Source organism: Amborella trichopoda, chromosome 3 (assembly GCF_054954075.1).
Source record: "Amborella trichopoda isolate Santa Cruz 75 chromosome 3, AtrichopodaSantaCruz75HAP2 v2.0, whole genome shotgun sequence".
In the NCBI taxonomy this organism is placed as follows: Eukaryota; Viridiplantae; Streptophyta; class Magnoliopsida; order Amborellales; family Amborellaceae; genus Amborella; species Amborella trichopoda.
In genome coordinates this window covers 12,692,426-12,718,895 of record NC_142338.1, presented here as the reverse complement: position 1 = coordinate 12,718,895, position 26,470 = coordinate 12,692,426, and the positions used below count along the sequence as shown (strand labels likewise).

General features: G+C 39.1%; 1 protein-coding gene and 1 long non-coding RNA gene across 8 annotated transcripts; one reads left to right on the top strand and one right to left on the bottom strand.

Annotated features, from left to right (window-relative positions):
• Positions 1 to 822: 822 nt before the first annotated feature.
• Positions 823 to 14,193, top strand: LOC148782754 (uncharacterized). The gene is made up of 3 exons (XR_016053075.1): positions 823 to 1,240; positions 1,517 to 1,615; positions 13,899 to 14,193. It is a non-coding gene; the product is annotated as an uncharacterized LOC148782754 (long non-coding RNA).
• On the bottom strand, positions 12,715 to 21,548 carry LOC18432579 (Protein kinase superfamily protein). Of its 7 annotated transcripts, none has more exons than XM_088863484.1 (3): positions 20,605 to 21,546; positions 19,422 to 20,504; positions 12,715 to 13,122 (listed from the first exon to the last, which is right to left on the bottom strand). In XM_088863484.1, the coding sequence occupies exons 1-2, from the start codon at positions 21,353 to 21,355 to the stop codon at positions 19,447 to 19,449; spliced, it is 1,809 nt and encodes a 602-aa protein (XP_088719610.1). In that variant the 5' UTR covers positions 21,356 to 21,546; the 3' UTR covers positions 12,715 to 13,122; positions 19,422 to 19,446. The 7 variants fall into 7 exon arrangements, with proteins under 7 accessions (XP_088719610.1, XP_088719611.1, XP_088719608.1 ...); XM_088863485.1 differs by having other exon boundaries at positions 12,715 to 12,916; XM_088863482.1 differs by having other exon boundaries at positions 19,422 to 20,522; positions 20,605 to 21,539.
• Between the last annotated feature and the right edge of the window lie 4,922 nt (positions 21,549 to 26,470).

Below are 26,470 nucleotides of genomic sequence, written 5' to 3'. Positions count from 1 at the left end.
ATGAAGAATAAATTGAATCGAAAGTTCAGCTGTAGTGAGAGCAAAGGAGCGATACTTAGCTTCATTACTTGACCGTCACATTGTCGGTTAATTTATTTACCAAAATCTAGCTTCGTGGTTAGGTTTGGCTCCATATTAGTATCCCAGATAAAATAAACAAATAAATAATATTTTTAAAATCTTCTTCAAAATCATTTCAAGACCCAAGAAAATTTTCAAAAAATGCTCCATAATCATGTAGTTTTTAAAAAATCTCTATCTTCAAGATTTTTCTAGTTTTTATTTCTTATTTTATTTTCAAAACTGTATATCAAGAGCAATTTTAATTTGGATGCTTTTAGAACTTTGTCTCTTGTGATTTCAAAAACTTAATTTCTTTGTTAAAATTTCTACCCATTTTTTAAAAATTCTCTTAAAATCTTTTTAAAAAGGTAGGAGTTTGGAGGGCCGAAACTGTTTAGCCGAGAAGCAATTTAGTGCTTGGAGATGAGGACATATAATGCTTATGATGCAATTCCGAATCCAAGATCTAGGAGGATTGCTTGAATTAGAAGTATCAACCAAATCCAAGACCTAGGAGGATTGCTTGAATTAGAATTATCAACCAAACAGTGAGTAAAACCCTTTGCTAAACCTACTCCAGAAAAGCCAACTATTAAATCTCAGCCTTAGAAAACCCTTATGAGCTAAGGTTACAATAGGAATTCAATTGGACAAAATTTTTCAAAATTTTTTTTAATTCACATTTCTCTAATTCAAATTAAAAACTAGTACTCAAGCAGTCAAGCCAAATAAAATTTGGAAATGGCTGACCATCAACTTGAAACATTGGCAGGTAATGGCCACAGGAACCAAGGTGAACTAGTAACGCTTGACTATCGTCTCGAAACCTTGGCAGATAAGGGGTAGAGTAATTAGTGTGAGCCTATAAAATGACCATCGCCTGGAAGCGTTGGCACCAGGCACCCACTATAAATCTACCGCATTCAAGTGACTAATTCTTTATTTCTAAAAAACCTATGCTGGCTGGTGTTTGTTTAGCCATTCCTGTAAATCTGTTAAGTGGTCGCCTAGATGGTGGTTTTCCACCTTTCAACCTCCTTGCTTTTCTCTGTTTGCCCTTTTCTTCGAGATCTTTTGTGTCTTCTACCAAGCTAGAGAGAGAAACCCTTCATATATCAGTGTTAGGGTTTCAATGTTGTTGGTGGTGTTTTGGGGGGGTTTTCATTTAATCGAAATGGTGAGTCAAAATTGATTAATTTTTGTGTCTATTTTTTTTATTGAGCATTGGTAGTCTCTGTCTCCGTCGTTCTTATGAGACATACAGTTATTAATTTCAATTCCTTTTTAGTTGGTTATTTTTCTGTGTTATTTATCCGGTTTTATCTCTGTTGGCTGGTGTTTGTTTGACTAATCTTGATTTCATATTTTAATGGTTCATATGATTTTTCAAATGTCAATGTTGCATGTTTTAACAACATCAATTTTAATGGTTCTTGCTACTTATTTTGGCTAGCTTCTACTTATTTGGCAATGAGTATGTCGCTTATTAATGCATGTCGGAGAAACAATTGGATACTGAGCCAGATATTGGTGTTTTTTGTGATCAGCAGAGGTATGTTGCTGTTTTTTTTATGAGCATAATTCATTTTTGTGAATCAAGATTAGTCCAATTTGATCACAAAATTGTTTATCTCAATTGACCACTAGTTTTTCTGAATTACTTGATGATTGTTTGCATCAAAAAGTGGCAACAGATAATGTCTATTGGCCTTAGTAATCTGATACAATCGAGAGAAGCATTGTTTACGAACATTTCTAATGGTTTATAGTTTGATCATGAATTTTCAGCAATGAAAACTTCGTGGTTTATATTTGTTTGATCCAATATGTTGTTTAGAATACACGATGATCAATTATGATGAAGATTAAGATGATGCATATAAGAGAAACCATTGGATAACGAGCCATATAGTGCTGTTTTTTTTTCTTTCATTTAAGTATGGCAGTTATTGAATGTGTTGATGTTGTTGTTGATATTACGAAATCTGTTTGTAATTTTCATGGGTAACAAGTATGTGCATTGAGAATGAATATGTGGGTGTCCTTGTACTAGAGCCTTCTTCTATCTAAGATCTATTCCTAAGGATGTCTACAGAAATTAGCATGGATAGCATGGAAGATGATCTTAGGAAGAGCAACAAACTCATAGCAGCCTTACTAGATGTCTATGCAGCTTGTGTTCTGGTAGTGCAGAGAATCAGTAGACCGATTTCTATTAGGGTCTCGCTTATGAGAAAAATGAGGACAATGTCAATACTCGAATATCTCAAGGAACATATAGGCGATTAGAACTCATGATAAGAGAGCGAGGTCCATTGCAAGACACTGTAGGGATAACTGTTCAAGAACAGTTGGTCATATTCTTGTATACTATAAGTCACAACTTGACAAATAGGAAAATTGGACACGACTGTGGTCGCTCGGGCAAGACAATAGGCTGGCATTTCAACCAATCTCTAAATGCGATCTTAGCCCTTCATCGTGTTTGATAATTCAAATGTTTGCATTTTATGTAAACAAAGTGATGAGAATGGTGATCACATTTTCTTACATTGTTCGTTTACTCATGATATAAGGTGTCAGTTTTTTGATAAGCTTGGTGTTGTTGGCCCTCTACCTTGGAGTCATACTAATGTCATAGATCAGATATCCTCTGACGGGCTTTCTAAGGTGGGATTGTTGATTTTTCAAATAGGAAGGGTTACGGTGTTATGGGAGATTTGGTTGGAGAGGAATAGACATGTATTTGAGGGCGCAGTTTTGGAGAACAGTTGTGTCAAGAGGAGAATTCAGCATACCATGTGGAGCTGGTTTTCGGTTACCAAAGAAGGATTTGGGGTGTCTAAGGTGGACATGGAGAGTAACTTTAAGGTTTGATATCACAGAGGATGATTAAGGTGCGACATAAAGGGTAATGGATTATGCCTGGTTTGGGGAGTCTAAAACTAAATTGTGATGGTAGTTCGATAGGTAATCCGAGACTAATAGGAATTGGAGGTGTGGTAAGGAACAATCTTGGTATGTTTATTTTATGTTTTGCAGGTCCATGTAGTGTCAAGACGGCAAATGAAGCTAAGATATTGGCTGTTGTTCAAAGACTGAAAATTTTTAAAGAGCGGGGTTTGCAAGAATGTTGTGTAGTTGAATGTGACTCTCTTAATGTGGTGAATTGGTGTAATGGGGTTTCTAGACCACCTTGGAAGCTTAGATCATTATGGCTGGAAGCAATGGATTTGACCATAGATATGTATGTTACCTTCCAACATGTTTATAGGGAAGGGAATGGATTTGACCATAGATATGTCTGTTACCTTCCAACATGTTTATAGGGAAGGGAATGAGATTGCTAATGCCTTAGCCAAATTGTTGATACCTTAGCCAAGAGAGGGGTGGTATGCAGGAGTTGGTTATTTCAGATGTTATTTTCATTTGATGTGTTTGTAGTTCTTTCTGATTAATAAAATTACGAAATATTGACAAAAAAAAAAGAAGGTAGAATTTAATTGTTTTTATTGAAATTTTATATTGTAGTTATAGAACCTAAAACAAGCATACGCAGTTATGCCATGTTATTTGTATCAGGCCTAAGCCAAATGATACAAGTACCCCACTTGTTATGGGCTCCATATTCAAACCATATGTTTTTAAAATTAAAATCTATTATTTTAAATTTGGAATCCAAAAGAATTAAGGGTATTTTGGTAATTTTACTCTACTCATAGGCCAAATTGTGAAAATACTATTTGAAGTAGCATTTTTGGGTAATTTTTCAGAAACAATTTCAGCAAAAGCACGAGAGAAATGATATTAATAAAGTAGCTATTATTTAACCAGTGCTTAGGTGCTCATGGGAACAAGGAGCCACTTTTCAATCTACTCTAGAGATCCACTAGAAAATGTCATGTTCTTGAATTGCTTGCGAATCCATTCAATCCGCTCTCTCTATTCAGTCTCTACTCTCCTTCTTGGTTTGCCATTTTCTGACAGGTGATTGGAAACATAACACTCTGGAATTGATGAGGACTTTCGCCCCAATGTCGGCCATGTTAGATTTCAGAGTTTCAGTGAAACCTCAAATGGAAAGCAAGCTTCCAGCTCCCATTAGAGGCCCTGAGCTCTCAGCAGACCAATCCTTTTCTATTTCCCATATACGTTAGCAAGAATCCCTATTTCCACCATTACAGTACCAGAAACCCAATTGCTCCATTTATGAATCTCCTCAATTAAAAAAAGTAGTAAACGCTAGTTCCGCATTTTAGGGCCATAGGAAACACCAACTCAAACTCGGCCCAACTCAGACCCGGCCCAACTCTGACCCGGCACAACTCAGACCCGGCCCAACTCAGACCATGGCCCAACAACTCTGACCCGGCCCATCTCAAACCCTAGCCCAACTCTGACCCGACCCATCTCAGACAAAGCACAGCTGGCAGTTCCTGAGTCAGACTCCATTGGGGAGGCTTCACCAACTATAGCGGAGGTCTAGTTGCACGACCTTAAACTGCATGGTCCTAGTTGCATGACTTTAAACTGCATAACCACGGTCCAAGCTATATGACCTTAAACCATAGTGCACATCCTGGCCGCATGACGTTAAATTGCTTTGCCCAGGTCCAGGAGGCATGACCTTAAAGACGCCCCCACACATGTGCACACGTCCTTTATGTGCATCGTCACGCATGCCTTCCCAACCGACCCGTTTGTGTGTGCGCACCACTTTCATTGCTTCCCCAGTGGAGTCACCAAGCTGGTTAGGTGCTTCGATCTCGCCCTCTGGATCTGGATGATCGAACGGCACATGTCTCGGGTTTCAAGGGAACCCGGGACTTGATATCTCTCTCTCGAAAACCTTGCTCAAGAATAAGGGCAAGTAGACCAACAGATGAGAGAGGAATTTAAGGTGGGTTCGGGACTTACTCAGGCTGGCTCGCGTGGCCGCCATCTTAGATCACGAAGAAAGCCCCCCAATCGTAAAACTAGTTCGGAATCACTTCCCTTGGCTTGTATGCTCCTGTTATTGCAATCATACACATATGGCAGATGTTACAAGACAAGTGGGTCAAGGGACCCCACCTTGCCTTTGGGAGAACGTACACAGGCGTACACATTCAAAAAAAAGAAAAGAAGAGTGAGGAAGAAAGATTAGGATTAGAAGAATTTGACCAGACGGTGAGACCGACACAGTGACTAAACTAGTAAGTAATTGATCTGGCGTGGCAGTAAAACAAGCTCGATGACTCAAACAGGCTCAACAGAATTACTACTAGACGACAAAACCAATACAGACTAGCTTAACACGATGGTTAGTCCGTCGTGACGGTAAAGAGGGCATAATAACCTTGATCGGCACAACGGCATTACGGCTTAACGACAGGACTACCATGGAAGACTAGTCTCGACCCCTCTTAATCAAACAAAAAAATAAAAGAAAGAATAGAAATCAGAGAGAGAGAGAAAGGAAGAAGGATAAGAGAAGAAGAAGAAAATAAAAAGAAGGGGAAAGAGGAGGACACAGACGACAATGATAAAGAGAGAAGAGAGAAAAAGAACACAGGCGGCGATGTGCTTCCGCTGTCTATGATAGAAGACAGAGAGAGAGAAGGAACACAGGCGGCAATAGGCTTGCACCTATGTGTCAGAAGAAAGAGCAGTGGGAAAGAACACAGGAGGCGATGGGTTTCGCCGCCTGTGATAGAAGAACAAGGATGAAAAACACAAGTGGCCTTAGGCTTGCGCCGGCTATGACTGAAGAGAAGAAAGAGAGAGAAAACACATGCAACGATAAACTTGTGCCGTCTGTGATAGAAGAGAAGAAAGAGAGAGAAAGCGCAGGCAGCGGCGATAGGCTTGCACCGTCTGTGACAAAAGGGAAGAAAGAGAGATAAAGCACATGCGGCGATAGGCTTGCGTTGTGACAAAAGAGAGGAAAGGGAGAGAAAACACAGGCGGCGATAAGCTTGTGTCGTCTGTGATAGAAGAGAAGTAAGAGAGAGAGAAAGCACAGGCGGCGATAGGCTTGCGCTGTCTGTGATAGAAGAGAAGAAAAAGAGAGAAAGCACAGGCGGCGATAGGCTTGTGCCGTCTGTGATAGAGGAGAAGAAAGAGAGAGAAAACACAGGCGGCGATATGCTTACGCCGTCTGTGACAAAAGAGAAGAAAGAGAGAATTTTGGCAAAGGCCCAGCCTTAGCCCACTTGGCTCACTGTTCATGTCTCATGAACAGGAGGGCATCACACCAGACGATAGGTCCACCATACGTGAATGGAGATAGAAAGAGGAGCAGGGAAAGAGGGACACGATAAGCCAGAGGAGGAAGAGAGAGAAAGAGATAAAAATGAAAGCAGGAAAGAGAGACATGATAGACCAGAGGAGGAAGAGAGAGAAAGAGATAAAAATGAAAGCAAGAAAGAGAAAGGGAGAGAGAAAAGAAGAGAGAAAGAGATGAGAGAGAAAGGAGGAAGAAAGAGAGAGATAGAGATGAGAGAGAAAAGAGGAGAGAGAAAGATAGGGATAGAGATGAGAGAGAAAAGAGGAGAGAGAAAGATAGGGATAGAGATGAGAGAGAAAAGAGGAGAGAGAAAATTACCTTATCGAAGGGTATTGACCATTTTCTTCTCTCTCCAAGATGCACCCAGGAACTTAAGCAAGAATTGAAATCTTTATTGAATGATTGAATAATGAACCAAAGGTTATTTACAATTAGGTTTTGCATGTTTATATAAAACTGGGCCCAAACATGGGTGGATACCCAAAAACTAACCTAATTGATGATAATTACAATTATTTTGAATTAAAAAAAATTAAACAAATACGGTGCAAAATGACTGTTTTGCCCCTGCCTAACAATAGATGGAATTCCATAATAGTTCTTGCTACTGAGCGATAACTTGCGTGATCTCTCATGACTAATCCGAGGTTACTCTGATGCCCGTTTGATCGAAAGATGATTGTTTTCTTGTAGGGTTCTGCATGTCGATCAATTTGATACCAACTTCGAGCCATGAATCGTATTTTTAAGCCACGATCATAAGACTTGAAATTTGCATGAATCTTGAAAACTTCGGATCGATATTGTGCTCGTTCCTTGATGTTTTTCCATGATTTCTTCGCTGTAGTGCACTAAGCATGCCGTCACGATTGTGTGGCAACAAACGGGATGCAATTTGGAGCCCGAACGAAGATTTTGCAACTTTTGGGTTTTGGTCGGAATTTAGAATTCGACAGCCGGAATTTACGGTCACTGTGTTGCCTTCGTGTGCAAAATCCAACCGTTCATCATGTACGGGGCTTGGACCAATGGTAGCTCTGGACCTTACGCACACAATGGAATTGGTTTTGCGTCGATCTGATGTACGAGCGTCGCGATTTGGTCGTTCAAGTGAGGCGTGTCGCTGATAAATTTTCTGCAACTTCTTCACGAATCAACAGCTTCTCTCTAGCTTTTCCCTGCTTGGACGTCGTCACGGGGTGTACCACATATCGAAACGCTCGTCTTAACGAGAAGAACACGCTTACAAAATTTGAACGCGATCCAACTCGGGACGAGTGAGATATTGGCCCCGAGAGTCACTGCCTGTGACTGTAAAAATAGTCACCTTTAATGGTGTTTTGATGCAGGGTGGCGACACGAGAATAGTGTGCGGCTACTCCTATTTCAATGTTTTGCTCATAACTTATCCTGGAGTGTCCGATTAAGCCAAAACTTGACTCATAAGGGTTTTTGACTGTGCTGGATCTAATGGTGGTGGTCCCACAGTAATTTGACGTACCGAAAATATAATTCTAGTTGTGGGGTTTGTTTCAGGGTGCTAGAGGCTGTTTTTCCTAAAATTGTTTCTTTGTGTTCATTGCCTTAGACATTTTGGAATGCGAAGAAACTTGGCATGTGGCCTTTTGGAGTGCTTACGAAGATCTTGACCAGCTCTGGGGCTATTATGAGACTTGTCGAGAATTCCACTGTTTTGTCAGGCTTTATTGACTGGCTGCCTCTTTATTCTGCATCAAGGACCAAGGTGCTGAAAAATGTGTTCAAACAGCTTGCCCGTCGAATGTTGTGCTTCGAGAGAAACGAGAAGGACAACATTCGAAGTTTCCTTCGGCTTTATTGCTTTTTTTCTTCATAGCCACAGGACCACGTGAATGCCGAGGAGATTCACACAATGCTGCAACTAGGATGCTCTGATGTTGGGATGCATTGTTCGCAGGTCCGTCCATAGAGACTTTAGGAGGAGAATTTTTTGAGGGATCCTGTCAAAGTCGTCACCCTCAAGGGACTAGTTGTGATTGATAGATGAGGATTTTGTAAGGACCTCGTGATCAGAATAAAGCCCATCTGGTAATTGAGTGCCATGTCGAAGGGCATTGTTCTCATTTGGTCTGGGTTTGTTTGTATCATTTGGTGTTAAGCCACATTTCGAGGATTTTGTGAATGGTGTGCTGAAGGGCCTTCTGACGGCGCCATCAACTTTGTGCACCAGTTATTCCTTGGCAAGTAGGGTACCTCAGTTTTTTGAGGTGACTTAGCTTTGAGTATAACCCCTACCCACTGTTGTGCAGTTCTGACAATCAAGATACCTATCGATCCTGATTACCTCACCAAAGTCATGGTTGACTTAGGCTTCTTGGGACGTCTTCAACATTTTTGGAGTGTATTGGTAACCTCCTGAGAATGATGCTCTTCTTCATGAGACTTATCTTGCTTTCTTGGCAAATCTTCTGCTCATCGAGTCCTTCCTGTAAATGGACTCAGGCTGTCAGAATCTTTCCTTGAAGCTCGTATTTTTGAGTCTTGGTATTGTGATACAAGGGATTTTTCTTTTTTTAAATGCGTGCTGAAACCACCTATAGAGGCGAGTGCTGCATTAACATGCTTATTGGTCCGAGCGTCCTTTGTGGATTTTCACTGGGACTTTGGGAAGCGACGCCGTAGAGACGGTTTTCACCAACTTCCTTTTTATTTGGGACTCGTTTACCCTTGACCTTTCGGCCATGTCCACCTTTTTTTTTCATTTTTACTCACGGTGCCCTTTCGAAGTTTTCACCGTGCTCAGGTTTTTTTTTCACGGAACTCTTTTACTCATGGCTTTGTGACCATGCCCGTCCGTCATTTTTACTTATGGCGTTCCCTTGTCCAGGTGTGCACCATGCCCATTATTATTATTATTATTGTGAAGGCGTGTTTAGGGTCATGCCTTCGGGACCTGTGCAAAGCAGTTTAACGTCATACGGCCAGGACGTGCACTATGGTTTAAAGTCATACAGCTGGACCGTGGTGGGGATGGATGGCAGTCTATAGAGGCCATGGAGTGAGTATGGTGGTAGTTTTAGCTCGCTTTGGGGAGATGACACGAGGCTACCTATGAAAGATGAATGATGTATGAAAGGAAGGTGGAAAGTGGTAACCCACTAACTGACAACGAGTATGGATGGCGAAATGGCTCGCCGTTCTGTGAGCATGGGTGAGACTCACTGGGGAATGACGGATGTTGGCAATGAAAAAATGTGGACTCACTAGGGAGTCGGTGAAGATGGTGTGCACCTGAACGGGTCGGCTAGGAAAGGCGTACATGAAGATACACGTAAAGGGCGTGTGCACATATGTGGTAGGGCGTATTTAAGGTCATGCCTCTTGGACCTGTGCTAAGTAGTTTAACGTCATGCGGTCAGGATATGCACTATGGTTTTAGGTCATATAGCTTGGAACATAGCTATGCAGTTTAGAAGCATGCAGCTTGGACCATGCAGTTTAAGGTCATGCAACTAGACCTCCACTACTGTTTAAGGTCATATAGTTCGGACCAGGGTGCTGAGTCTTTTAACGTCATGCGGCTATGACGTGTACTATTGTTTAGGGTCATATAGTTTGGACCGTACAGTTTAAGGTCGTGCAGCTAGACCTCCGCTATAGTTTATGGTCGTATAGTTTGGACCATGCAGTTTAGGGTCGTGCACCTAGATCGAGGCTGTACAGTTTAAGGTCATGCAGCGCGGACCGTGGTGTAGGTCTCCATGTGGGTGAAGTTGCATGGGGAATAAGTCTGTAGATGGAAATCTGACTCCTTGGGGATAAAATGGTTAAGGCCAACAAGGGGTTCAGATAAGAAGACCGACTTCATTGGGGATAATGGGAACAAGTGTGGGTCCCTTAGAGGTGAAAAATGGTACTTGAGTCCTTGAGGACAGGATAACTAAGTATGAGGCGGACCCATTGGGGGTTGCAGTGGTAAAAATAAAGACCCTCCCTCTACTGGGGATAATGAGCTACAGTACGAGTATGACTCCTACCGGGGATGAGAAGTCACGTCCTGGATACCACTCCGTTGGGGATAATAGGTCACGGTCAGGGTGCAACTCTATTGGGGATAACAATAGTAGGACATGCACATGCTTTAGCATGGGGCGTGCGACAATGATCATTTCTTGAACACTCAATCGGCATTGGGTCTTTTGAAAATGCAGTTGGCGTTGAGGTTGGCCAATACTATTTCTTGAATAGCCAAATGACACTGAGGTTTAAAAAAACGTAGCCGATGTTGAGGCCAGTCGTGCTTGTCAGGTTTCAAGGGAACCCGAGACTTGAGATCGCTCTCCCGGGAACCTTGCTCAAGAACAAGGGCATGTAGACCAACCGATGAGAGAGGCATTTAAGGTGGATTCGGGATTTACCCGGGCTGGCTCGCGTGGGTGCCCTCTTAGATCACGAAAAAGCCCCCCAATCATAAAATTGGTTTGGAATCGCCTCCCTTGGCCTGTATTCTCCTGTTTCTGCAATCACACACATATGACAAATGTTACTAGACAAGTGGGTCAAGGGACCCCACCTTGCCTTTGGGGAACGTACACGGGCACCACAGACCAGCCAAGCTCCTTATGGGTTCCATGTCCCCTTCAAATTCAATGAAGCCCATTTCTTGGCTTTCTCGCTCATGCAATCATGCTGATCATCTCTCTCTCTCCTTCCAAATTCAATGAAGCTAAATGGTCTCTCTGTCTCCATTTGAAATATCTCTCTCTCCATTTCAAATGAATCTCAGTCTCTCCACAAGTGAAATGGTCTCTCTCCATTTGAAACGGGTCTCTCTCTCGCATTTCGCAACGCAGAGGAAGTAGAAGGGTTGACACTTCCTTCAAGCTGTGTTTCTTTCTCTCTCTAGGTTGCAAAATATGGGAAGGGGATAACCAAAATAAAAAGGTTTCCTCTTTGGGCAAAATCTCAATTTGTACGCATAAAGAAACAGTCCTATTTTATAGCTGTGAGTAAATATAAAATTATCATTTTTTCTTATATAACAAATCGAGGTCGGGTCCACTGCAATTTTTAGAAAGAAAAGAGAAATTGGATTTCTAGAGAGAGAATGAATTTCAAATTCTATAAAAAAAATATTTTAGCATGTATTTATTTTTTCCTTACTACAAATAATAAAATTTTGAAGAGTGAAAAAGAAAAGAAAAGAAAAAGAGTGCTAAATTGGCCATGCCGAGCTGGGCCTTATTTGGGCCATAGCTCGAGGCATTCCAAGCTTATCTGGCCATCATGGCCCATTGGACAAATTTCGGGCTTTCCATGGCCTGGCCCAGCCAGAGGCCTGTTTCCTGCCCATAATAGTAAGTGTATTTTATAATAAGGGGAATGATCATGTGTATAATATGGTGGTTTTAATTATTGGCCGTTGAATCAAGACCCCATCTCGTGATGAAATCACCCCTCACAGGGAAAGGTTTCTATGCTTCCGGACTACCTTCTTAATAGGTTTTTGGGCTCTCTGTTACGGATTGGCAGGGTGACTTGCCATTGGTTGCCATTTGCAAACTCAGTTCCCTATGGAAAGAATTCAGATTCGCTTGAGAAAAAAGGCACGGAAGAGCGGCTTTCCGGTCATCTAGAGGCGGAGCAGTGGTAAGAAATTTCTGGAGTGTTCGTGGTCGGAATATCAACCGGCGATGGCAAGAAGTTGATTGGAACACCGGGCCTGCGTAGCTGGATAGCGGGGTTGACAAGCCTATCCATTTGAAACTTTGGATAGATTTTTCCATATCCCTACTACCCAAAGTGGATATTTGTAGAAACATTGGATAAATTTTTCCATATACGTACTATCGAAAGTGGATATTTGTATAGAATACAAGAGGTTGAGATCTTATAAATACATCAATACAAATCCTAAAGGTTGCAATCTTGTATTCTCTACAAATATCCAATTTTGGGTAGTACGTATATGGAAAAATCTATCCAAAACAAAAATCATGCATGCAAGCAAAGGCATTATCTGAGCCATTATTGGTATCGTTTAAATGGATAATTAGCACAGCCTGTGAAGAATTCTATATAATTTTTTCTCTTTTGTGCAGTCCAGCTCTAGGATTCGAAATTGGGATTTAGTATTGCAACAAAAACACCTTAAAGAATTAAGCAAGCCCAAATCTTTAAATTTTCATTATGTTACCCTTGGCCTCCACAAGCAAGAAGATGACCAAATTGAAAATCTCAAAGTCGAACTTGTTTTCTCTCTCTAAACTTGCTTACCATCATTGGCTTAATCTTCAAAATCTCTGAAAAGTTACAGGCACTTCCCCTCTTTAGAGAGATAAGGTCTAACCCATATTTAAGAAATATAAATTCGAGATAGATATTCAAGGTATGAAGCAAAAGAATGAACAAACGATCTTGGACTTCCATTCTCGAATATCAGTTATTTAAGATATGTTATATCTCATGGATCCTTAGTGGACAATGCATACATAAATTTATTGTAAGCATAGAGAATAGATGTGTTTGGTATTATGATGTTACAAGATGATTTCGAGTCTGGTCAAGCATATATTCTTCATGGCATCCCTCTTCCATCTGCTGATCCTGCATGATGGTTGTAGAGACACAAAAAAGCACAGTTGAATATTCTTTGCTAGATGGAGAATATGTTCTTATGAGTCAGATGCATCATCCTAGGACTGCTACTTAGGCCGCCTCCTCTTCGGTTGTGATTGGAAAGAACAGCTTGGACATGTCCAAAATTCGATGCAATTATTGCAAACAGCTCGGACACATAAAATTTTACTGTCCTGTTGAACAGTAAAAGAAGCCTTTTTATTCAGATACCCACTACACCAAACCTCACTTCAGCATTGACCCCATCTCAAATCTCCTCACCAAGTCATCTGACAACTAAAGACGTTTAGGCCATGATCAGACAAGCTCTTTTTGTTATTGGTAATACATTTGGTGCCCCTTCTGCTTTATCAAAAACCTCAGATATAAATCATCGGTTCCTTGATTCTAGAGCTTCCCCCCATATGACATTTGATTCTGGTCTCTTAAGTTCTCATATTTTTTTTCATAATCCTCCACTAATCCATATAGTTAATGGCTCTATCATGTCCGTAAGTTATATTGGTTTGGTTGAATCCCGTTCTACTAAATTCTCTCTTCCCCAATGTGTTTTAGTTCCCAAAATCTCTATGAACTTGATATCTTTTGGATAATTGTAAGATGAAGGTTTCGATGTCATTTTCCCATCATTTGGTTGTATTGTGTAGGATTGCTCGACTGGAAAGCAAATTGGGATTGAGCAAAATATTAAGAGATGTGTGTTGCAGAAGACTTGCATGTTTCCCAACATCTGAGCAATTTATTTCTTGATAACTCATTACTAATCCATATAGCTAATGGCTCAATTATGTCCATAACTCACATTGGTTTGGTTGAATCTTCTTCTACTAAATTATCTTTTCCCCAATGTGTTTTAGTTCTCAAAATCTCAATGAACTTGATATTTGTTGGATAATTGCATGATGAAGGTTTCGACGTCGTTTTGCCATCACCAAGTTGTGTTATGCAGGATCGTTTGATAGGGAAGCAAATTGGGATAAGGGCAAAACATTAGAAGATGTATGTTGTGGAAGACTTGCGTGTTCCTCAACATCTTAGCAATTCATTTCTTGTCAACTCATTATAGTCATTTGCTTTTTGGCATAATAGATTATGTTATGCTTCCTTTCCGGGGATTAGGTACCTGGTGTCAATTGGCAACTTGGGTTATGCTCAATCTGAAAATGTCATTGGTTGTATTAATTGCAAATTGGAAAAATATATTGTATTATCATTTTCTAATAATGAAATTTTTTTTTCTTCAACTTTTGAGATGTTATACATTATGATTTATTGGGACTGCTACCATGCCATCTATTGGTAGTGCTCGATATTATGTGATTTTTGTTAATGATTTTTCTTGTTACACCTACCAATATTTATTATATTTTAAATCAGATTTTTTTGTCAGGTTTATGATGAGTTTTCTACAATATCCAAGACTCAATATTCTAAACCAATTTAAATTTGTTGTTATGATTCTAGCAGAGAATATTTGTCTAAGACTTTTAAATAATGCTTGTCTCATGGAAGCTTGGCTCAATCATCTTGTCCTGACGCACATTGTAGCAAGTGGCAAATGTCGTTGTATCATTAAGACTGTTCATACATTGTCACTCTCATCTTCTTTTCCATGAGAATTTTTGGGGAACGGTTATTTTTAGCTACGTATCTTTGGATCCACAGTTTTTATTCTCTTACCTAAAGATGAACAAAAATAAGTGGTCCAAGAAATCTGCCGTATGAGTGTTGTTAGGTTATGGCATTGAATAGAAAGGATTTCAATGTTATGAGTCCCTTCAATTTCTTGTCCATTCATAGTAAACCTTGTGCCTCTGATGTCACATCTGATGTACCTACCCCTGAGGATGCTAAGAGGACTACCTAGTATAGTGACATTGACGCTACCTATTCCAAACCTGATGGACCCCATCCTAATTCTGTGTCTCCTAAAAGCTACCATAGCCCATATTTATTGAATCCTATCCTACAATGGTGAGATCTGCACATCAGTATTTTCCGACATTTTCACTACTGCTCAACTAGTGTTCTTTCTTTCATGAGCCGAAGTACTATAAAGAAACCGCATCCAATCCAAATTGGCAGCAAGCTGTAGAATGGTTGAATTAAATACATTGCACATGAAAGGGGTTGGGGTCATAGTAGTAGCACCTCAACATATTAATCTATCTTCTTGTAGTTTTTATTCCCACCACTAACATCTTCAAACAGCTTACTCTACTTCTACTTCAAAAGAGGGTAGGGGCCTATCTTCCCCACTTCCCACTTAATCACCCAAAAAAAAATTGCATTGCACGAAACCGATACCTAGCATCTTGTTGATCTACCTCTTGGGAAGCGTTTCAAAATTAAGACCTGCCTAGAGGTATCAATTGAATAATACAAAGCTTGACAAATTTTCGAAGCGTTCACACAATCGTATTAAGTTGACTATGGAGAAATAGTTGTCAGAGTTGCTCGTTTGACCTTTGTAGGGACTTTCATTTTTGTTGCTTTAGTCTGCAATCAGCCCTTGCGTTAGATAGATGTGAAAAATATCTTCCTCCATGGTGATATAAATTAAGGGAATTATACATGAAACCTTCTCTTGGCATGCCCCATTATTGTAAAACTTCCTCGCATAAACAGGCACCTCGTACTTGCTTTGAAAAGTTCTCATTTATTTATACCCTCAATTCATTCAAAGTGGCCATGGCTTTGATGTTTTTGTTCAACAGTCTCCTCGAGTTTTGTAATTTCTTTATGTTGATGGTATGGCTACCACCGATAGTAATTCCGCATGCATACGTGATACTTTTCTTGAGCAAATGCATTGAATTTAAAAACCAGGGCCAGCTTCAATATTTTCTTGCTATTGAAGTAGATTCATCAGCTCGAAAATATACTCTTCCAAGTCAAGTACGCATCATATCTCCTAATGTGGGTTGCTTTTACCGGATAATAAAATTGTTGTTATTCCTCTTGAGATGAATATCAAGTTTTGAATGAAGAAATACTTCCTGATCCAACCCAGCACTAACTCATTGACAATCTTAATTATAACTCTTGATATGAATGTCAAGTTTTGTATGAAGAGATACTTCCTGATCCTACCCAGCACTAACTTATTGACAATCTTAATTATTTAACAATAACTCCCCAATGTTAGTCATGTCATTCATGTGGGGTGTCATTTTATGGCTGCACTCCACTCTGCTCTCTACTAATACTGTTTTTTAATCTTGGGCTACAATAGAAGTACTATGTTTCAAAGGCCCGTTTTTTTCCTCTAAATTTGTTCTTGAACTTTGGGTTTATTCTCATCAAGGTTAGACATGAGATGTTACTAATAGCCATCCTATTACTGGTTTCCTTATTTTAGTCCGTGATTCTCTTATCTCATAGAAAGTATCCTTATTTTAGTCAGTGATTCTCTTATCTCATGGAAAGTAGGAAACAAGATTCGATTGGTCACTCTAATGCTGAAGTTGAGTACCAGCATTCAAGAGAAGGGTAGGTGTACTATTTTGTATTTTATTGTAACTGTTAGTATAGTGGAGGTATTCATGATTTCTTTCCATTCTTACCATTCATTGGAATCACGTATATAGAACTTGTATATTTCAAAGATATGTTAGTTCATAGATAGTTCTCTCCACATAAACTTGAGACTGTCATTAGCCGCATCAATTGCTAGGGTTTCTATGAATTTAGTGTGGGGGGGGGGACTTATGTAAGTCATTGGCCACATCTTTATTGCAGTGGTCCTTTTAATGGAGGTTAAAATAGAAAAGGAAGCCGAAGAGAGAGAGAGATGATGAGAAATGGATCACAGTAGAAAAAGATGGGAGATGTGTGGAAGAGAGAGAATGCCTTTTTTTCCCTTAATTTTTTCGTTAAGAAAGTAAAAAAATGAAAGAAAAAAAGTATGTTAAGAGACTATTTATCTTTGGTACAAAATGATCACAAGTAATCTTGACCATTTTATGTAAAATTGGGTTTTGTATTTATTCTATTGACTAAGCTCAAAGTTTTTTTAAAAAAAAATTAAACTTTACAACCCACCGTAGTTATCAAATTTTACATTAAATGGTTATAAGTATTATGGATAAATGGTCTCATTGTATACTATCCCTAAAACTAAAGCTAAATTAGTTTGGTGGGCCCATTGGGACACTGCCAATCTTCCCATCTTGTCAAATCCATCGCTACCAAAGTCTGAAAATAAAGTTCGATGGGGTTTACGACCTAATTAATATTTGGACAAGGTTTCTCATGTACGTATTGCGGCCCCTTCTTTGATTTATTTTTTAGACAGAATTTCGACTTAATTTTTTTAAGATATATTAGTCAAAGATGAAGATCATTAATATGCAAAAAAGACAAAAAAAAACAGAACTAAAAAGATAATTTCTTTTTTAATGTTTTAAGTAAGTCAGATTTTATTGTTTTTAGGAGGGACCACACCTTTGCATATGAAAGATGGATGTTTGATACCTCTAAGGACTGCTAAGTGAAAAATGCATCTCCATACTCGTAAGACTACTTCACGTTAATGTTAACTTAGGTAGGGGTGGCAATGAACCTAGACCCGACCCATACCCACTGGTTATATAAAAGTCTGGTTATGGTTCTAAGCTTTGGACCTGCAGGTTCGCGTCCAACAAAACATACTTGGATAGTCCCGGGTCTAGGTCCAGGTACGGGTCTTACTATACCCGACCTGATGAATACTAAGACCCGAACTTTTAGTTTACCCAAAAACCAAAGCCTCAATCCTAAAATCATTTCAATATTTTTCGTCTTTTCCTGGTTTTTAAGACGACTAAACCCATCGCCATCCTCGCTCTCTCAATTTCTTGGAGATATAGCTCTCTTTGGATATCAAATGTCTCTCTCTCTCATTGTCCACCCCTCAAAAATGAGTTCTCTGATATGTTCGCCGGCTACAATAAAAAAAAAAAAAAAAAAAAAGTCATCGTGAGGGTGGCAATGGACCCGACCCGAGCAGACATGAGACCCGACAAGATAGCCGAGACCCAATGGGTTCGGATCCAGATCCAAAACCTAAACCCAAATACATTTGGGTCTAGGTCCGGGTCCCATTGCCCCACCCCTACCTAAACTTAGGAGCTGAAGGCCATGAGGTCCACACGTTGCAAAGGTTAATACGGGCCCGTTGACCCATAGTCTCAAGTCCCACCACCCGCGAAGACAAAGAAAGACCATGAAAAGGCCAAATAAAAAATTGGAAATATTTAAAATTAAATATTTGATTTTATATAATAGGCGTTAAAATCAAAATCAAAATAACAAAATTCAAATAACAAAAAAAATTGTGAAGAAGATGGTGGAAAAAATAAAAAATAGATATTAGAACTTTTTTATACTTATTAAAAATTATTAGGGTTTTTTTATATTAATGGATAGAAATATTATGGGACACATTTCAATGAATTTGGTGAAACAATGAGAAAATTTATTTTTTATTTCGAGTACAAAAAGTCTCAAATTTTGATCTCAATATTATTTTATTTTATTTTTAATTCAATCCAACAATTTAACAAATTGTTGTTTTGTTTGGGGTTAAAGGACTTCAACATGAACTATCTAATGCATATCAAATCATTTAATTCCAAATAATGGAAGACAATGCAAGAATGGCGGATTAACGTTTTAAGATGAAACTGACGATATTTCATTGAAAAATATCTCACCGAAACTGAAATTCGATAAAGAACTACTTTTAGATCTGAAATGGGGCTAAAGTAAATCCATTATTACTAAAATTGATCTAAAATGGGATTAAAAATGGTGGACAATGTAATATTCATAAATAAAAAAAAAATACAATTGATTTTTAAATTAAAAATAACGGGCTTCGGGGCTACAAAAGAACCGGTCAGTTTTTGTGTAAACTTTTTTGGATGATTAGCACTAAGAATTGAACTTAGTATGTAGCACTGCTAACGACAACTACTAAGAAGTCATGTCCAAGCCCAATTATGAAAAGAAAGAGTTAATGGCCCGGTGGCAATGGGCCGGGTACGGCTGCACTCAAACCCGGACCCAAATGGTATTTGGTCTAAATTTTGGATCCGTACCCAGACCAGTCGGTTTTTGCTCTTTTTTTTTCTTTTTTTGTTTCTTTTTTTTTTTTAACCATCATATACCTTATTACCATGTTTTTTTTTTCTTTTTCCTTTTTTGGCCGATAATACTGTAAATGTTGCCTTGTGGCAATATGAACATGAGCACCGAACCACGCATAATTGCCAATATGGCACAGGTACAGGTTGGGTATGGCCGTACCTGAGTTCAGGTAACCCGTCGGGTCCCTGGTCTAGTTGGGCCCATTGCCACCATTACCCTCGTTGCCCCAATATGCAATGGAAAATGGTTGCAGCTGCAGGGGAAAAGGGATAGATTTCCAAAATCAACTTGGAATTCTATGGTTCAATTTACAGAATTCAGAGAGGGAGAAAGAGTGTACTTGTTTGTGTGCATTGGCATTGCTCTCAGGTGCAATCCCTACTAATTCTGGTAAGCTCCGCCACCACCTCCCTCATATCAGGCCTGTCGTCCTTATCGGCCGCAACGCATCGGAATGCCAGCTCCGCCACGCTGCTCACTGCGGCCATAGCCCCTTGCACCTCCGGGTCAACCACCTCGTGCAGCGCCCCAACCTGTATCTTGGCCACTGCCATATCCGCCAGCCCCACCTCCCTCTTGTCCCTGCTCATGTCCACCGCTCTCTTCCCTGATATAAGCTCGAGCAAAACCACACCGAAGCTGTACACATCACTCTTCTCTGTCAGACAATAGGAGCGGTGGTAGTCCGGATCTAAATACCCTGGTGTACCCTGCGGCCCGGTCCACACCCCGCCTCCGCTGCCGCCGCCGCCGCCACCCCCATCCAAAAGCAGTCTGCACAGGCCGAAGTCGCCTACCTTAATGCTCAGCCCCTTCTCCACGAAAATGTTGGCCGCAGTTACGTCTCTGTGCACGATGGGCGGACTCACGGCGGTGTGTAGGTATGCAATGGCCTCGGCAGTCTGCAATGCCATGCAGAGGCGCGTGCTCCACCCCAGCCGCTTGTGCCTGCGGCAATGGAGATGGTCGGCAAGCGTCCCATTGGGGACATACTCGTACACAAGCAGCAGGCCTCTTGAATCGCAGCAAAAGCCATGAAGCTTGACCAGGTGGGGATGGCTTAAGCCGGAGAGGACTAGGATCTCGTTCCGGAAGGATTTAGCCTTGCCTGCGGTGTGCCTGTGCAGCTTCTTGACCGCCACGAGCTGACCGTCGGGTAGCTGGCCGAGATACACCGAACCGAACCCACCATCACCGAGCTTGCGCTTGGGGTCGAAGTGGTTGGTCGAGATTGCGAGCTCCTCGTAGGCAAAAGAGTGTGGTTGTTGGTCGAGATGGAGAGGCTTACTCATGTGGTGGAGCAGCAAGGCGTCTTTGTGGAAAACCTTGCTCAGGTCGTCCTGTTCCACCACCATTCCCCGCCGCTTGTACCTCAAAATCACAGCAACAAGCAGCACCAGCAGCCCCACAATGCTCAAGGCCACTGCCACAACACAGATTCCTGAAAATCAACGGCCATTAACAAAACCAGTGATTGTAATTTAAGAGGGTCAATTCACCATTTGAGCTTGCTGGAACATTACCTACAAGGATCTTGTGGTAAGCCCCGCGCTGAGATAACTCAGCAGATGCACTAGGGTAACAGAGGAAAGGTTTGCGAGGATCGGTCTCATTGAAGCCACAGAGACCATGAGCGAGCCGGCACACCTGGCAGCCCCCGAAATAGGCATCCTCCTCATCCCACACAACCTCCATTGCGCCCGATCTCAAGTACTCATGGAGATCCACAGGAGTACTATCATTGTGGTGAGACTGGGAGAAGGGGGGTTTACATGCAGGCAGGAGGAGGAGGGGGTGGAGGAGGAGGCGCCGCTGCCATCGGCTGAGGCTCTCGTTCGTGACTCCAACGCCAGGGACACGACTGAGGCGAGCGCAGGAAGAGGGGGAGGGGCCGAATGGGGCGGAGAGGTTGAAAGGGCGGGCAGGGAGGGAGTGGGGAAAGGCGATCTGGAGAGAGGAAGGGCTGACTCGGAAGAGTTGGAAGATGAAGTTGTCTATGGAGATGAGGGAATGAGGGGAGTCGCAGTGGATGCGGAACCCCGGGTGGCCGCATCCGCTCACCGCCGCGAAAGGGAAAGGCGGAGGATCGGAATCGAAGGGCGGGCAAGGATAGGAAAAGGGCGGAGCTGAGCAGGGCTGGCTTCGTGCTGCCGAACTTTCATCGAGTATGAGTATCAGGAGGAAGGAGAAGAAGAATTGGGGGATAAGAGGCATCTGCATTTCAGGCCTCTGGAAAGAGAGTGAGAAGGTGCAATGGATAAACATCAAGTTCATTTTTTGAAACTGAGAGTTTCGAGTGTCCCAAAAAAAATGACAAATTAAAAAAAGCTTTGCAGATTTCCCTCTATTATTGTACTGAGAGACGATGATATTTTCACTATTTTAATATAATAGATTTTGAATTATTTGAATGAGTCACGTGAATGGGTACTTGTGGTAGACAAAGGCTGTCAAGTAGTGTCGTCGTTTCATGCAAGAAAGTGGGGGAGTAATAAATGGAAGACTAGGAGTAACCGTTGGTCTCTCTTTAGGGTCAGCACGTGCGCCTAACAGCGGTTTTTTAGGAAACTCGAGAAACTCGTACAATAAGATGAGTATGAGAATATGAACTGAGCAGCGTGGTAAAGATGGGGCCACATTTGTTTACGTGCCGAAACACGTCAAATGAGTCTTACAAAACAATCAAATGAACCACGCAGGTTTTGGGAAATACGTGAAAATAGTGTTAACATAATCAAATAAAATAAATAAATATTATATATACATATGAGACCATATATTTTTGGTGTACGGTGATATAATTACTTATAACTATTTGATGATGTGAAATCTGATAGTTTCCGTGTATCGAGAAATTTTTTTTGTGACTTTTATTTTGGTCGAAATAAATGTAGCCACTCAATGCCATATTTAATCTAAGTCAAGATTAATTATTACCACTTTATATAAAAAATAAATTATTTATTTATTTACTTATAAACTCAAAAAAAATAGATTTTTTTAAAAATTGGAAGGTAGAGTGGTAGGGGGGATCATCGACCCACACGTTCATGTCGAATTGTTGGACAATTGTTTGGAAAAATATTACAATATTAAAATTTTTAAAATTAATATAAGATAATCAAAGTTAAGGTGGTTTTAAATATGGAAATAAATCTATATAAGGTTGCAGTATTGAAATGTAGAAGTAAAAGTATACTTCAATAATCCATCATAAAAAGTTATTTGGATGTTAGAAAACCCTTTAGTTTATCATATCGACAATGAGATGTATGAATTTGAAAATACATTTGTTTTTCGAGCAAGGAAAATAATGTATCTTGCAACACATTATATGGACCGTCCATTTTCAAGTTTTTCATGGGTTTACATATCTACTTGATTTGAACTATTTTTAAAGTTTTATATTTTATAATTAAAGAAAAAAATAGATTCTCAAACCGTCTTAAGATTTTTTATATTAAAATTATATTTATGATAAAAATTTAGAGGTTCGCCTTAATTGGATTTTTTAGGGTTTAAACCTTATGCAAACCACATCCCTTATATATAAAAATAATTATATAAGGCTGCAATCTTATACTATAAGTATAAGTAAGGTGAACCTTAACACTCCAACAAAAAAAAGAGCATTCAAAAGTTGGAAAGCCTTGTAATTTGATCATTTCGACTTTGAGATATATAGATATAAAGAATAAAAAAAGTCATTCTTGAGTCAGTGTGTGCAAGATCCCGCTGATTCACGTAAGATGGACATTATAAAAAAACTCACCAGTTTTGTATGGTGTAATTTTTTTTTTCAAATAGATTACATTTTAAACATCAATTTCTTTTTTCATGTTCATGATCATCTTAACCGAGATCATAAATCCCTAAAATTTTAGATTGAAAATCCATTTCTAAGATGATTTAAGAGGGGCCCATATATGTATAGTATGCATCCCGCATATATATTAGGATAAAATTTATTTTTGTTCAAATAGGTCACAATTACTCATAGCCATTAGATGTCTAATTGGGTAGTTTGAAATGTGTCACAAACTTCGATAATTTTTTTTTTGAAATCAGATGGACAATAGTGATTTGTGACTTCATATCTCTTTGTATACTTTTCAAAAAGCGAAAAAGAATTTCAAATCTAAAAACTAGTGCATGTTGTATTAAATTATCTGGATTGTTTATTTTCAAGATTTTCAAGTTTTATAGATTTGCTAGATTTGTACTATTTTTTAAAGGAAAAAGTTCATATAAGGTTGCAACCTTTAAATGTAGAATTACATATGCACCTCAAAAATCCATCGAAAATGTCGTTTTAATGTTGAAAAACCCTTTAATGGATCATCTCGACATCAAAATATAAGAATATGAAAAAAAACAAGTTTTTGAGTCCTAGAAATAGTGCATCTTACAACATATTATCTAGACCGTCAATTTTCAAGATTTTCATATGTTTATTGATCTACTTGACTTTAAGAATTTTTTGAGTTCTAAAATTTTCTAATTATATATGACAATAGATTTTAATATAATACTAAGAATTTTTTACACCAAAACTACATGTTACGATAAATTTTGGAGGTGCGCCTTATTTGGATTGTTTAAGATTGCAACCTTATAGAAACCACACCCTTTTTTAAATGGAAAAAGTTTATATAAGTGCGTGGCTCTAAACAATCATATTATGGTGCACCTCAAAAATTTCAAAAGAAGAGGTTGTTTTGATGCCCAAATATATTTAGATTGATCATCTTGACCTCAAGGTACATGGACATGAGAAAATTGGATTTAAAGTTTTGGAAAATAGTATATATTGTAATGCATTATTGGACTGTCAATTTTCAAGTTTTCATAGATCTACTCGATATATACTATTTTTTAAGCTTTAACTTTTATAATTAAATCTAAAAATATGTTTTAAGGCTATCATAAAGATTTCCAGTATTGAAACTACATTTCTCGACACTACTTGAAGGAGCACTTTACTTTGATTGTTTAGAGCATCGGCACTAGGCAAACTTCAACCTTTTTAAATTTCTAATTTAATAACTAGGATTGAATACAAATTTACAAGCCATCATAAGATTTTTATTTATTTATTTTTTGGGTAATTCAGTGGGAATGAAGAGCCCTTACTTTTTAAATCATTGGTAGTTTTTGAAGGCATTAGGTGAAAATGAAAGCCTAGACCTTAGCTAGGGTACAAGTAGTGCTACCACCACAAATCCAACCCTATTCTCAAGCTATCATAAGGTTTATGAAACTCAAACTATATCTCCATACAAAATTTTAAAGTGCACCTTACTTCCACCCTATAAAGAGGCAACCTTATGTAAATCTCACCCTTTAAATATTAAAATATATATAAAATTTGGGGGCATGCATAGATTTGAAAGGGGTGCACATGCTAAAAACAATAAAAAATATATCTAGTGATAAAAAAAATACGAAAATACCTCTAAAAATTGAAAGGGCATTTTGATCATTATTTTACAAAAAATAATTTGTTTGTATTTTTTTCTAGGTTCGTTTTAATTTTATGATGGGATACCCAAAATTTCATCCAAAAATGTTTTGTAAAAAAAATTGAAAACCAAAACAGCGTTTGGTGAGATATTGTGGTATGTGCAATCGTAGTGATCGAACGGCAGCCAAACGGGGTCACATGTCATATATTGTTCACATAAAAACAATTCCCAAAATAAAAAACATAAAAAATTAGCTTTTGGGGACCGGTTGATACTTGGGCTGGAGCTGGACCAGTACGGGCCGAATCCCAATCCTAAATGGATGAATCCTGATCGCAACTGTGTTTTTGGAAAACACTGGGTCAAAGTAGCCCATCCAAATAATAATTGTTAAGGCTGTTACATCAACCAGTATAGCATTAAACTTCCTAATGGCTATGTCATTTCTTTAAAAAATTGTATCCAAAATACCCAAATCTCAAACGTTAATGAAGAATATGAATAATTTTGGTAATTTGGCATTAGTGATGTGAGCTTGCTTGAATTCATGCTTCCCTTCTCTTCTCTTCTCTTCTCTTTGCTTTTTCTTCTTCTTCTTCCTCTGTTTTTTTTTTTTTTTAATAATTAATTTATCTTGATTCTCAACCTTGAATAAGGGAAGACATTTATGTCAATTAGTTTAGGCCAAGGTAACACAAACTAAATTTGGAATCAACCTTTGATTCCTTGGCTTAGGAAATCAAAATAAAAGTTTTAATTATTTTTAAAAATGATGAATGAATCATCGATTCTTCTCCCAAAAAGAAATTGGTTGTGTTCTATCCAAAAGATCCAGATCCTAAAAAAGGGTGATATAATAGTTTTCCTCAAATTAAGTGGCACACTGAAAATGATAGTCATAGCCTAGATTGTTCATAGTGCCGAACTACAACTCATTATTTTTCATTGGACAACCCATGCTGTGATTTTAACATTAGCATTTTTAGTTTTGAAAAATACTTGTGTGTATTTCAAAATAACATGGTTTTTGTAGGTATTTTTAAGTTGTGTTTTGTGAGAAAGAAAGTTGTTGGTTTTAGTCATACATTGAAGATGAAAGAGTAAATTGAGCAGTATTTAATTGTAGACATTCACATGCTTTATACTCTTAGAACAAAGGCGAGAATGTTAGTGCACGTGCGTGTGCTAGGGCATGGGCCTAAGGGCGCTTGATATCCCACTTTGTACTTCGCATCGACGCCTCTCGCTCAACCACGTCTACGGGGCTTAATATCGCTCAATATCTTTTTGTAAGCATGACTCGTAAGTATGACTCGTGTGGGACATCCAAGAGTCATCTAGCCATTGAAGAAAACCAACTATCTAGCTGTTGAAGAAAATGAGGCCGATAACAACAGCCGTTGAGATTTAAGAGCATGCATGTAACTTGTAAATATTTGATGGTGCATGTAACCATTTCTACAATAAATATACAGCTTCTCTATAACTCTATAAAAAAAAGTCCCTTTTGCCACACGAAAACAACCTTTAGCAAGTCTCTCTCAACACATCTTTGTCTGTAAAATTCCAAAGAGCATAACTGTTAACTAAACTCTCTCTCTACCCATTTTTTTCTCTCTCTTTCTAAAAGTTCATAAGACTTTGGTGTCTTGTTTTCCAAGCTCAGGTACATTGAGCTTTGGAACATAAAAAGAGACTTTTGTATGTCTCAAAATTGAATTGGCCACACACCGATTACATTATCGAAAGGGGCAATTATCGTCTTTCGATTTACTGAATTTAAATTACCTTTTTGCATCTTTTTGATCCGATAATTTCCATCATCATTATGCTCAAATTAAGTGGCTTGAGAAAAGTGGGGTTTACACCGACTTGTTAAATGTTTGAAACTGAAACCCACTATTTTACATGGGAAATTATTGTT

Bases quoted from the DNA above. Each gene is read 5' to 3' on its own strand.
- LOC18432579 (XM_088863486.1), bottom strand. From the start codon at position 21,355: ATGAACTTGATGTTTATCCATTGCACCTTCTCACTCTCTTTCCAGAGG. The intron at 20,523-20,604 runs GTAATGTTCCAG...GTTGATTTTCAG, and splicing joins TTACCACAAGATCCTTGTAG to GAATCTGTGTTGTGGCAGTG.